The following is a 12284-nucleotide window of genomic DNA, read 5'->3' as shown; positions in this document are numbered from 1 at the left end:
CGAGAAAAATTGTTCACAATGGTATGTTCGATTTGTTCTTGGTTGTATCCTCGAGTGTCTTGTCTAACAGCTTTGGATATTTCTTTATTTAATATTTGTAGTTCGTCGGTTTAGTTTTCGTCTCGCTTATCATTTCTCTTCTTTTCTGCATTAGTTGCCTGGTATTTTGGCTAATCTTTCTCTTCTGTTTCAGGACTACTAAGTATGTCGGAAATATATTGCTGAAAACTCTCTACATCTGATGGTCTCATCCATGGTTTTGATTTGTTCTTCTTTTTAATCATCTTATATCTCTCCTTCTTTAAGCTTATTTCTATTTTACCTCGTAAACAAATCTGATTAGAACCGAGATGTCTTTAATGGTGTGTTTTTTGTCTGTGATAATATTTCGTTTTGAGTTTTTCCATTAGGACTGAATATATAGAAAATAATATAATCAATTATTATAATGTCACTTTTTAAAATAGTTGTAACGCCTGAAAAAGATATTTAACTTTGCAGAAAAGATCCGATCTTGTGAATTATCCACTTTTATCAATAAATCTTACAAAAACTATTTATTTAAATCTCACTACAACAGAATGAAACATTCATAAATTATATACAAAAAATATAAAACGTTTTGAACATTTATAAAACGAGGAAAAAAATAAAATCTAATTAATCTCTATGATCTTCAACAGTCTTCATCAATAAGTCCATCAAAGTATCAAATCTGGCTTTAATTTCATCCACTGTTCTATCCTGCAGTTGGTTTGCTATTGCTTTAAAGGCATGATCTTTATCATTTTCAGTTTGGAATACTTCCAAAATTATCTTGTCCTCTTCCCGTTTCCAGGATGAATTATGGCTTAGTACATCGGCATAACTCTGCTGTGTGTTAATAATAGACGATGTACTGGAATTGCTGTCCGATTCACAGTTATCCTGAGAGGATTCTTCACAAAACTCTGAAATAAATAAAGTAAAAATAATTATAAAACAAGGTTTCGTTTATAAATGAATTTTCATATTCCAAGTATTATCAGGTTCTGTGTAGACATTATTACATGTTCTTGTTTTTAATTAATTTTCATATTATTTAAAATTTAAATTTATAAATTGAAATTTTAACTAGTGTCTTTTTAAAGTATTACAGATAAAAAGCAACAGAAAAATTATAAATCTAGAGACAAAATATGTCAAACACGTGTCAGCACGCGATCGCCATATTTTTAAACGAAAACATAGACTCGGATTGAGAAATTTGTGACAGAATTGTAATTTAAATTTTTAGAGATTAATAATTTAGTAAATTTGAAATAATTTAATCTATTCTTCAACTAAAACTACGAATAAAATAGTGCATATTATGACTATGGTTGCCGTAAATAAATTAAACCGGGTTAATTTTTCTAAACACATGAGATAAAATTTCACTAAAAACCACTGGTTCCGTTTAAAACATGGCTGATTCCGTCTGCGCGAATAAGATGCGCGTACTTATCTTGACAAGCAGAGTGGACATTCTGATTGTTTATTATTCTGTGCCTCGACGATGCGCAATAAATCGGGTTTACTAGTGTTACCATGGAAACGACCAGTGTGCTGCTTACCAGTGTCGTAGTTTGAGAAGTATGTATCGCAGAGAGTGTTTGACTTGTTGATTTCATCGTGTTGGATATTTTTTTTTAGATTAGTGCTTAGTACATTGGTAGTAGTAATTAGTGTATTATTAAGTCATTTAGTGTATCTATAGTGTGTTTAGTTCAATTATTATATAATAATAGTTATTTAACAATATCGAAAAACCGAAGAAAGAGGAGTGTCCTGATGAAAAGTTATGATATTCGTTTGAAACGAATAGAATATTTAAAGCAGTTAATTTAATTTCGATCTGAGGTTAGAACCATAATTTATACCCAAGAAACATATACAGGGTGAGTCATGAGGAACTTTACATACTTCTACCATATGTAGAGTCCCTCAGGGAGCATATCATGTGGCCACTAAAAAATGTCAACTCTTCTTTATTAATTAACAGGGTGATTTGTGTAATTGACCATTTATTTCATTTTACTGTAGTGTTTATACGGCTCATTTGATTTTTTAAATTTTTGCATGATACAGTACACTACTATCAAGCATTCGACTGGTATTAGCTAAACTAAAAAATTTCAGGACAGGCTTTGGAAAAATTAATTTAGGGATTCGTATTAAATATTACACCCTGTATATATATTTTTTTTAAAATGTAATAAGTGATTTTCAAACTACATAAATAGCCAATGAAAACGACATATGCGACAATGTTGTCGCACTTTTATTAAATTTTTAGTGAACGATCAAATCTTACCAAAAATAGAACAACCATAATGAAGTATCAAATTATAAGGTAATTAGTTTAAACAAATGTTATAAATTTCAAACATTTTAATTGAAATGATAAACTGAGTCACTGCACAACAAAAAACAGTAACTACTAACAATAACGAAGAACAATTTAAAAAAGAACTAAAAATATGTACATAGTTATAAAACCCATAAATTAGAACTGGAAAAGATACAATAATGGTAACAAAATAAAAATAATTCAAAATAGATTTTCGAAATGGAACCCTGCAGCCTGTACACATTTTTGTTGCCGAATTGTTAATTGACGTATTGAATTACGGATACTCTGGGGATCGTTTCTAATAGTATTACAACAATGTATAATTCTATCAATTAATTGTTGTCGGTTATTAATATTCACTGCGTAAACTAGTTGCTTCAATCGTCCCCAAATATGGTAATCAACGGGATTGAAATCAGGGGATCTTGAAGGCCACGAAATAGGACCTGCACGTCCTATCCACCTGTTGCCATAAACATTATTGAGATGTTGTCTCACTGCCAGTAAAAAGTGTGGGGGTGCCCCATCATGCTGAAAATACATCCCTCGTATAGCAACGTTCGCGTTGGCGAGCAAATTCGGCAAAATATTTTGTAGAAAGTTCAAATAGACCTGCCCTGTTAAAGGACCATCAAAAAAGTGAGGACCTACTAATTGGTTATTTATGACACCAATCCACACGTTAACCGAAAACCTTAACTGAGAACGACGTTCTCGAATAGCATGGGGATTTTCTTCTGCCCACACATGTGAATTTCGTGAATTATTTATCCCGTCTCTGGTAAATTGGGCTTCATCTGTAAATAGTGTCCTGTATAGCGTTGGTCGATTATTGTTAATCCATCTACAAAATTCCAACCTATCGATCTCATCTCCAGCATGTAATCGCTGAACCATTTGAATGTGATATGGGTATAGATTATTTTTTTGTAAGACTCTACTTACTTTTGATTGAGTAACATTGAGTTCTCGACTTACTTGTCTAGTGCTTATTGTAGGGTTCATAGTAACGGCGTCCATAATGTCATCTTCCTGCGCTTCATCTACATGTCGCTCTGTTGTTCCACTAGGAAAAGTGCCATTTTCTCGCAAATAATTAAAAACTGACCCAAATGTTGGATGACTAGGAGTTCGACGATTAGGAAATCTCCTGCGATATTCTCTACTAGCAGCCCTACCGATGTGGCATTTTGAACGAAAGTAACAAAAGCTCTACCAAAACTAACACAATGTACTTAACGTAGATATGACAGAAGAAGTATGTATTCTTGTACACATAAATAACAATTGATAATGACAATGGGTATAAAATATCAAGAAACGTCAAACGGTCAACGCCAACCTTCATTTTAAACTTTTTTAGATTTATTTTTATTTAGTACAGTTGATGCAATGTATTATTATTTGACATAAAATTTTAATCATTTACAATCAACAAAAACTAACACATACAAGAGGTTTGACTTTTTAATCAATTTAATTTATTATTTATCGAAAATAATGCCCCAATACGATCTATGAGTAAAAATTTAAAATTGAAAAACAATTGATTCTATCGTAGAGATAATAAAAATACATCCTATCATAATGTGCTAATGAAAAACAAGTGACGTCTGCTAGCCGTAGGGATATTATAGTAAAAGTGGTTATAGGAAAAAAGTATTCCTTTTCAACAAACACTAATCAAACCGGAGTTATATAAAATTATACAAACGCATAAACCACGTTTTCCACCTGTTTATGTATTAGATTATGAGCTTTGACAAAATGGACATAAAGTACTTCACTTGACTCCCTATCATCCGGAGTTAAACCCTATCGAAAAAATATGGGCTTTGGTAAAACGTACAAAAATATGAAAACACTCAAATCAAAAAGAACATTTGTTAGATACCACGCTGGAACACTTACAATTTGTTGTTAATAATGGTTCATCCGAAGAAATCCTTTCTGATGATGAAGATAGTGATTCGAATTCAGGAATAGAGATCTTACAATAATGCGAGGAATCGTAACTAAGACATTCTGGTTAAGACAAATAAATATATTATTTAATTAGTTAAAATAAACTACTTACTTATTTTTTTGCATTGTTGAAACCCTTCCTTCGTGGTAATGTTAATACATTGAATAATTTAATTGAATATACTAAATACTTATGAAAAATTATTTCAAGTCTACCTGTGTACCGTTACTCCCTGCTGCAGTCTATATTGCAAGGTAAAGTCAAAGGTAAGCGAGGACCCGGTAGAAGGAGAATATCATGGCTGCGGAATTTAAGAACATGGCTCAACGGAGCTGTTTCGAGCCGCAGCGAGCAAGGTCATGATTGCCAATATGATTTCCAACATCCGAAACGGATAGGAACCAGAAGAAGAAGACCTGTGTACGCCAACCTGTGCTAAACACTACGTCACATTCCCAAACTTAAATTTGTTGCACTCTAGGCGCCTTTCGCAGTAACACAGTCTTTCTTTTTCTAAAAGATGGTCACACTCTCCTATCAGAATATAATAAATCTGCAGTAAATAAGAAAAGACAGCCTAAAGTTGGATCGTATTAAGAGAATTACACCAAAAAAAAGTAAAATATTTTTGGAAATGGATAGAACAAATAGAAGAAAAAAAAGGATCTGAACGGAATGAAAAGTGTGATGACATAAATGATAAAATGAATACAGGAGCTCAAGTAGGAAGAAGAAAGATACGGTAAAGAAATAAAGAAAAGTATAGAATAGAAAAAATTAAGAATAATTATGAGATTAAATAGAAGTTGAAAATTTGATATAATTCGTTCAAATTAAATAATGACGTGCAAAGAACGGGATCGAGATTAATCGATATTAAAAAAATATACCACTAACCACTCTCTGAATCCGCAGTTTGTTGTTCTGGACTTCCAAGTTTCACTTCACCCGAAGATTCACCAGCAGCACTTTGATCTCCTTCTTCACATGATTCATCAAGCAACCTTTTCTGCTGCCCATTGCTATTACCAGGCTTAATATAAGTCTTTTCGTCTGTATATATGTCTATTTGTTCTTCCAATTCAGTTTCAACCTGTGAAAAATTATTGTGTTATTATTTTATAACCCTAGTATCGACACACAAATTTAGTGAAACTTTTGTTAAATATTTAAATAACTTTCGGAGTGTGCTAAATTTGCTAATGTGATTTGGAAGGTCATCTTTGGTTACCGATTTAACGCCACGTAACACTTAAGGTATGAAGGTATGAGGGAATTTAATATTTTGCTCCAAACAATCTATTAGAAAATGAGAACCAAAATGCCGAATTATAACTCATTTTCAACCAATCGTTCTGACACTTTCATGCTACGGTACATATTTTGATCATATGTATTGAAAAATATACTATATATATATATATATATATATATATATATATATATATATATATATATATATATATATATATATACTAAATCTAAGATTAATATTCTTGGAAACATTAAAACGTCACCAGGTTTCTGGGTTGGACTACGTCGATTTTCACACTGAACTTTTGACTTCCTCTCTGAAGTCTTACTCTACTATTGGTAGTGCAGTGACCAGTGAACAGTATAGTGAAGTGATCTGAGGGCTCAGGAAACGGAAGCCCTAATGAAGACTTCAGAGAGGAAGTCAAAAGCTTAGTATAGTGAAAATCGACCAGGTCCAACAACTCAAAAACTTGGTGAGTTGTACTATCTCATATGGAGGCCCCTCTGAGGAATAACAAATGACCATTAAAAAATGCCTGCACCCCTTATTTAATAATATACAGGGTGAGTTGTGAATTTTGACTGAACTTTCTATGCGTAAAATTAAAACTAACCTGCTCTTCTTGTTCAGTTTCAACATGCTCGTCTAATTCGGTTTCTATGTGTTCTTCTTGTTCTTCAATCCCAATTTCTACGGGTTCCGCTTTACGTATTGTATTTAGCTTTTTTAAATACGTTCGCTTTCGAGGAGTAGATTTAAATTCTTTACTTAAATTTCGAACTCTACTTGGTGTTGCTTTTTTACTTACATCTTTAATATCATCGCTTAACTTTGGTTTCTTAGTTCGGGGTTTCCGTTTAGGTTTTTTCTTTTTCTCGCCATCTTCGTCTGTTTCCTAAAATAAATACAATTTATGTTTTTTTAATAGTAAAAATACTAAGTCTAACAGTCCAATGAAGGGGCTTAGAAACATGAGGCGGTTGGGTATTGACACTAGCAAGGTCATCATACCTCGGAAACTTACAATTACTTCTCGAGAGAGAACTAATGGCACATAAGCTGGTCTACCAAAAGTATGCCTGACAAGAAAATTACAAAAAAAGATGGTACAGTAAGTAGGCGGTACAGTAGACTATACTAGGACAATTTCCAATTAACGGTGACTCATCTATAAATTGAACTGAGAGCTAACGGCAACAATGTTAAATATCAGAAGTAAATTCTTACCGGGGTCATTTTTATTGTGTATTTACGTCCTTTGAAAGAATGGAAATAAGAGAAATAGTTTATTCGTTCCACATTCTAAATGTGCATAGGCGTGGTGTGTTCTATTTCTTGGGAATATATTTATTAAATAGACTTTATTATTAAGTTTCCAATAGTTTTTGAGGTAAGTAAAGTAAATTTGCGGTAAGTTTATTTTTTTTTATATTATTATTGGCCGCCGGCCAGAGAAGACCGTTCTTTACAACGCACTTCTTTGCAAAATCGGTTCTTTACGGCTAAAGCAATCCAAAACCGTTTTCAACATGCTCACGGGTAGTAATTAAGCACTTCTACAGTGAGAAGAAGGTTGAGAAAATTTGGTCTAAGGGCTCGCTGCCCAGCAACAGGACCTTTGTTAACAGCAGCACATTGAAAAAACCGACTTGGGTTTGCTAGAAACCACGAGCATTGGACGATAGAAGATTGGAAAAATGTTTTGTTTAGTGATGAGTCCAGGATGGTTCTTTATGGCTCAGACGGTCGCATCAAAACGTACAGAAGACGTGGGGAACGATATAATGCTTGTGTTCGACGAGTACGTGTTGTTTTTGGTGGAGGCTTAGTAATGTTTTGGGCAGGCATTTCATTCGAAGGCCGTCCTGATCTCGTGTTTATTGATAGAAGAGCGTTGAATGCTCACCGATACATTATCGAAATTCTAGAGGAGCACGTAATGGGTTTGTGGGCGAAAACTTTATTTTCATGCAAGACAACGCGCGGACACACGTAGCCAGGATGGTAACGCAATACCTGGAAACCGTCGGTGTGCCAAAAATGAATTTGCCGGCTCGAGGCCCAAATGGCAAGTTTTCCTCAAGACAACATACAGAATTTGATCAACTTAATTCCAAGTCGAATGAGGAGTCTAATTTAAAATAGAGTTGGTAATACAGAATATTAAAAGCCACGACTTTATTGTAATTTTTATAGAAAAAACAGCAAAAATTACAATGTTCATTTTTGAAAATTTCCATTAAAATCTTCATTTTCTGAGAAGTATTTTTGACATTTGTTACTTAAGAAATGGTTGCACAATGCTTTAGAACATGTAGCGCTCGTATATATATATATATATATATATATATATATATATATATATATATATATATATATATATATATATATATATATATATATATATATATATATATATATATTAAACTTAAAGCTAAGATTAATATTATTATAAAAATTAATATTAAACTCACCAGTCTTCCGGGTTGAACCGCGTCGATATCCATTTTGCCGAGCTTTCGACATCCTCTCTGATGTCTTCTTCAGGGCTTCCGAGGTCTCAGTCTCCCGAGCCCCCAGACACTACTACATTCACTAGTCACTTCTAGTTCACTCACTAGTTCACTACTACGACTGGGACCAGGGGACGGTTCATTTATACCGTCGATGGTGACGTGGCCTAGGTGGGGGTTAGGGTGGGGATTGGCGCGAGAGTTGGCGCGAACATTTCCGACAGTGGGATTTTGATTCAAAGATGGAGGGGGCGATATTTTGTTTATGAGAGAGGTCTCCATGTAGAAGGTAGCCGTATGGCGTCATCTCTTTTATTAAGGCAATTTGGTCTTTTTTCTATTTCTATGGCTTCTCGGATAATTCTTGGTTTATAAAAGCGGATGAGGGCTATGGTTCTGGAGTTTAGTACTAGTAGTAGTGAACTAGTGAGTGAACTAGAAGTGACTAGTGAATGTAGTAGTGTCTGGGGGCTCGGGAGACTGAGACCTCGGAAGCCCTGAAGAAGACATCAGAGAGGATGTCGAAAGCTCGGCAAAATGGAGATCGACGCGGTTCAACCCGGAAGACTGGTGAGTTTAATATTAATTTTTATAATAATATTAATCTTAGCTTTAAGTTTAATTGTACTAACCGCGGAAATCTTTCCGAGCATATATATATATATATATATATATATATATATATATATATATATATATATATATATATATATATATATAACCAGCGAGTCTTCTACAGCTGGCGCCGCTTCTCGCATCCTAATTTCCAACGTTTTCTGTCGAAGCAATCTTCAGTTGTTAGATCTCTGGCGGTCATTGCATCGTCGACATCATCTCTCCAGGATCGTCTTGGTCTACCTCGTTTTCTTCTAGTTGGCGGAGTCCATTTTTCTATTTTTTTTTGGCCATCTATTTTCAGGCATTATCTGAAGGTGTCCATACCAGTTAAGTCTTTTGGCTTCGATTGTGTCTATTATGTCTAGTCCGATTTCCATTTCTCTCCGAATATCTTCGTTTCTCACCCTATGGTGAGAACTAGACCCAGTCTAGTGAGCTGGCAACATCGTCTCCAGTAGTTCATTTCCATGGCCTTAATTTTTTATTGGTTTCTTTGGTTTATTTCCCAGAGTTCGGCTCCGTATAGCCCAATACTTTCTATTATTGTTTTATAAATTCTTCTTTTATTTTCTTTTGTTATTTTTTTATTCCATAATAGTCCGTGTAGCTGTCTGGTGGCTAATCTTGCTTGGCCAATCCTGGAGTGTATTTCTTCGCTACTTCCTGCTTTTGATGTTATTTGGACTCCCAAGTATTTAAAATTGTTTTTTGGTTTTATAGTTCCCATTTCGATTTGTAGGCTTTCTGGTTTTTCTCCTACAACGAAGTACTCAGTTTTTTGTATATTAATTGTGAGGCCCCATTTGGTATACTCATCTTCCAGTTTTCTAAGCATGTAGCCTACATCACTCTCGTCTTCAGCTAGAATGGCTTGGTGTACAATCTATCATCTCCGATTGGGATGCCCATATTGCAGCACTTTCTTCTCCACACTGAGAGTGCATCATTTAGATATATTTTGAAGAGTGTAGGTGCTATGCAGCAGCCTTGCTTTAGGCCCTTACTAATAGGAATTTCTCTAGTTAATCTATTTCCAGTTTTAATGTTTGCCGTCATATTTTTGTAGAGCTGTTGTACTGCTTGTATATTTTTTTTGCTTATTCCTTGTTTTTCCATTGCTACTCAAAGCATTGAAAGTGGTACACTATCGTATGCCTTTGTCAGATCTATAAAGACTATATGAGTTAAAAGGTTGTGGGCTAATCTTTTCTCGATAACTTGCTTTAGAGAGAATATACTGTCCATACAGGATCTGCCTGCACGAAAGCCATTCTGTTCTTCAACATCTGTCATCTCTTTTTCAATTTTGTTTTTTATTTTTCCATACAGTCTTGAGAGTGAATTTATGACACTTAGCCCCCTGTAGTTTGAACAATTCTTTCTATCTCCTTTTTTGTAGATGTTGTTAATATGTGCTTTTGTCCACTCCGGTGGTAAGTCGTGTCCATTATAGAATAAGGTGAAGACATACGCCAGTAATTCTCGTAATACTTGTGGGCTATGTTTTAATAATTCATTTGGTATACCTTGTGGTCCGCATGACTTCCGATTTTTTAGAGTTTGTATTGCATTCTCGACTTCCTGTACTGTTATTTCATCGTCTTCACTGAATTCCAGTTCATCTGTTGTTGTACTGATGTTCGTGAATTGAGGTCTTGTTTCAGTCAAAAGTTGTGAGTAGTGTTCGATCCAAGATCTTTCTTCTATTAAATCTATTCTACTCGTTTCTAATCATTATTAATCATTTAATAATTAATGTATATTATATTCCTTCTACTTGTAGATTCTTCAATCAGATTAAAATAATTGAAACGCAGGTCATAAAAAAGTACTCTTACTTTTATAATGAGCTATAGAAATAAAACAATAGTCTTAAATTACATTCTAAAACAATTACTTACTTCGTCAGGATTATCTTTCACAGAAGATTGGCTAACTTGCTTTGAAGGACTGGTATCGGATCGTTTTTTTCGGCGATTAAAACTATGTGAAGATTTTTCGGATAATCTTGAACTGTGGTCTGTATTTGAGCTATTTAAAAACGATACTGCAGCTGGTCTCAACCCTCTTCCTGTTTGGATATAAACTCTGCCGTTCAAAAACTGCAAAAGGATTTGAAGAAAACACTTGAAACTCTTAGGCTCAAAAGCAACGTACCTGTGAGAAAGATGATTCTTACCTTTGTTCCACATCTACTGCAGTGTCGAATCCTGGATTTAAACTCTACATCTTCAATTTCGTGACAACTACAGATACATGTAATACCGCCATATCTGTCTTCTACATCTGGTACTGTTATCGTTTCAAAGGGTTCCTCATCATCATTTGCAGCTAATTCTTTATTGACATCGATTACCTCATAAGGTCCTTCCATTAAACTAAAACGTATAAATAGTCAACATTACCTTTTAGGATATGGCGGGTTCATCTTTCTAAGCTACTTTTTAAGTAAAAGGAGGCCTTCAAGCAATGTTTGTCAGTGTATCTTTTTTTGGTCAGCAAGATCAATATTATCTTGACGTAACCCTTACATTGCCCTGTAAATTTTCGTATCGAGTATCAAAATCATCGAGCAAAAAGATAAAAGAGGGAATGTATAGGTAGTGGGGGCAAAAATATTGTTAGACAGGAAGTGCCATCTTGAGAGGCCACATTAAACAAGGAAAGAGAGGCTCTTTCATTGTTTAAAAATCAAATTTAGTTGGGTTATGTTATTGCTGATGTTATTGTTTGTCCCAACTGTCACATGAAAGATTATTTGTATTTGTATTGAAGTTTTTTAACAATTGTTTCACATTTTAGACTATTATCGTTATTATTTAATTAAAACTTTATTGTGTTCTAGTGCTAAAAAAAGTATTTTAAGTGTATTATGTATTAATATTATGTAATATTAATATTATGTAATATAACAAATAAATAGAAAAATTAAAACCCCTACACCACTGTATGATTATTGTGAAGTGTCATGAAATTTAAATTTGGCGCATTCGCATTTCCGGATATGTCCGCCATCAGAGGCCACTTTTTTGGTCTCCTTTTCATAACGATTAGATTCCCTCTTTTGTCTTTTTGCTCGATGATCAAAATCTAAACAACATCAGCATGTTTTGATTTATTGCTAACAGGTATTGTGATGTGATAAGAGTAATTATTTAGATTTTTATATATTAGAAAGATTAATTAGTATTATATCATAATAGGTTAGGTTTAATAAGTGGGGCGACTAATCACCCTTCCACTCGACGAAGATTGTGAATTAAACAAATATTAGACAGTTTAGGGTCTTCTATCTTTAACACATCCACGTCATCCAAAATTGACTGACAAATTTTTTGCTGTAGGCCATGTCGGTCATATATGAGTGACAATGTTGTTTCACTGGGGGCCACAGGCATTTTCTAATAAAGTTCGTGGAGGCCGCAGCCAAAAAAAGAAGATATAGGGAAAGGTTTTTATGTCTAGATTATCATGATTTCAGCAATAAATTATTGCATGATAAAAAACATTAGTTTTGTTTATTTAAAATCGTCACCCAATTGTGACTGACGTGGC

At 33.9% G+C, this 12284-nt stretch overlaps 1 protein-coding gene across 2 annotated transcripts in view; it reads right to left on the bottom strand.

Moving 5' to 3' along the window:
• Nucleotides 1-529: 529 nt before the first annotated feature.
• mute (gon-4 like protein muscle wasted) overlaps nucleotides 530-12284 on the bottom strand; it is a 47382-nt gene continuing 35627 nt past the window's right edge. For both annotated transcript variants that reach the window (XM_072532972.1, XM_072532973.1), the window contains exons 13-17: nucleotides 10909-11107; nucleotides 10631-10831; nucleotides 6212-6493; nucleotides 5238-5433; nucleotides 530-950 (exon numbers count right to left, since the gene is read on the bottom strand). In XM_072532972.1, coding sequence (XP_072389073.1) covers nucleotides 661-950; nucleotides 5238-5433; nucleotides 6212-6493; nucleotides 10631-10831; nucleotides 10909-11107 — 1168 coding nt within the window. In that variant the 3' untranslated portion in view covers nucleotides 530-660. The remainder of the gene's footprint in view (nucleotides 951-5237; nucleotides 5434-6211; nucleotides 6494-10630; nucleotides 10832-10908; nucleotides 11108-12284) is intronic.

This window comes from Diabrotica undecimpunctata, chromosome 5 (genome assembly GCF_040954645.1).
Source record: "Diabrotica undecimpunctata isolate CICGRU chromosome 5, icDiaUnde3, whole genome shotgun sequence".
Lineage (NCBI taxonomy): Eukaryota > Metazoa > Arthropoda > Insecta > Coleoptera > Chrysomelidae > Diabrotica > Diabrotica undecimpunctata.
The sequence above is the reverse complement of the archived record's forward strand: the minus strand, read 5'-3'. Positions and strand labels throughout refer to the sequence as shown.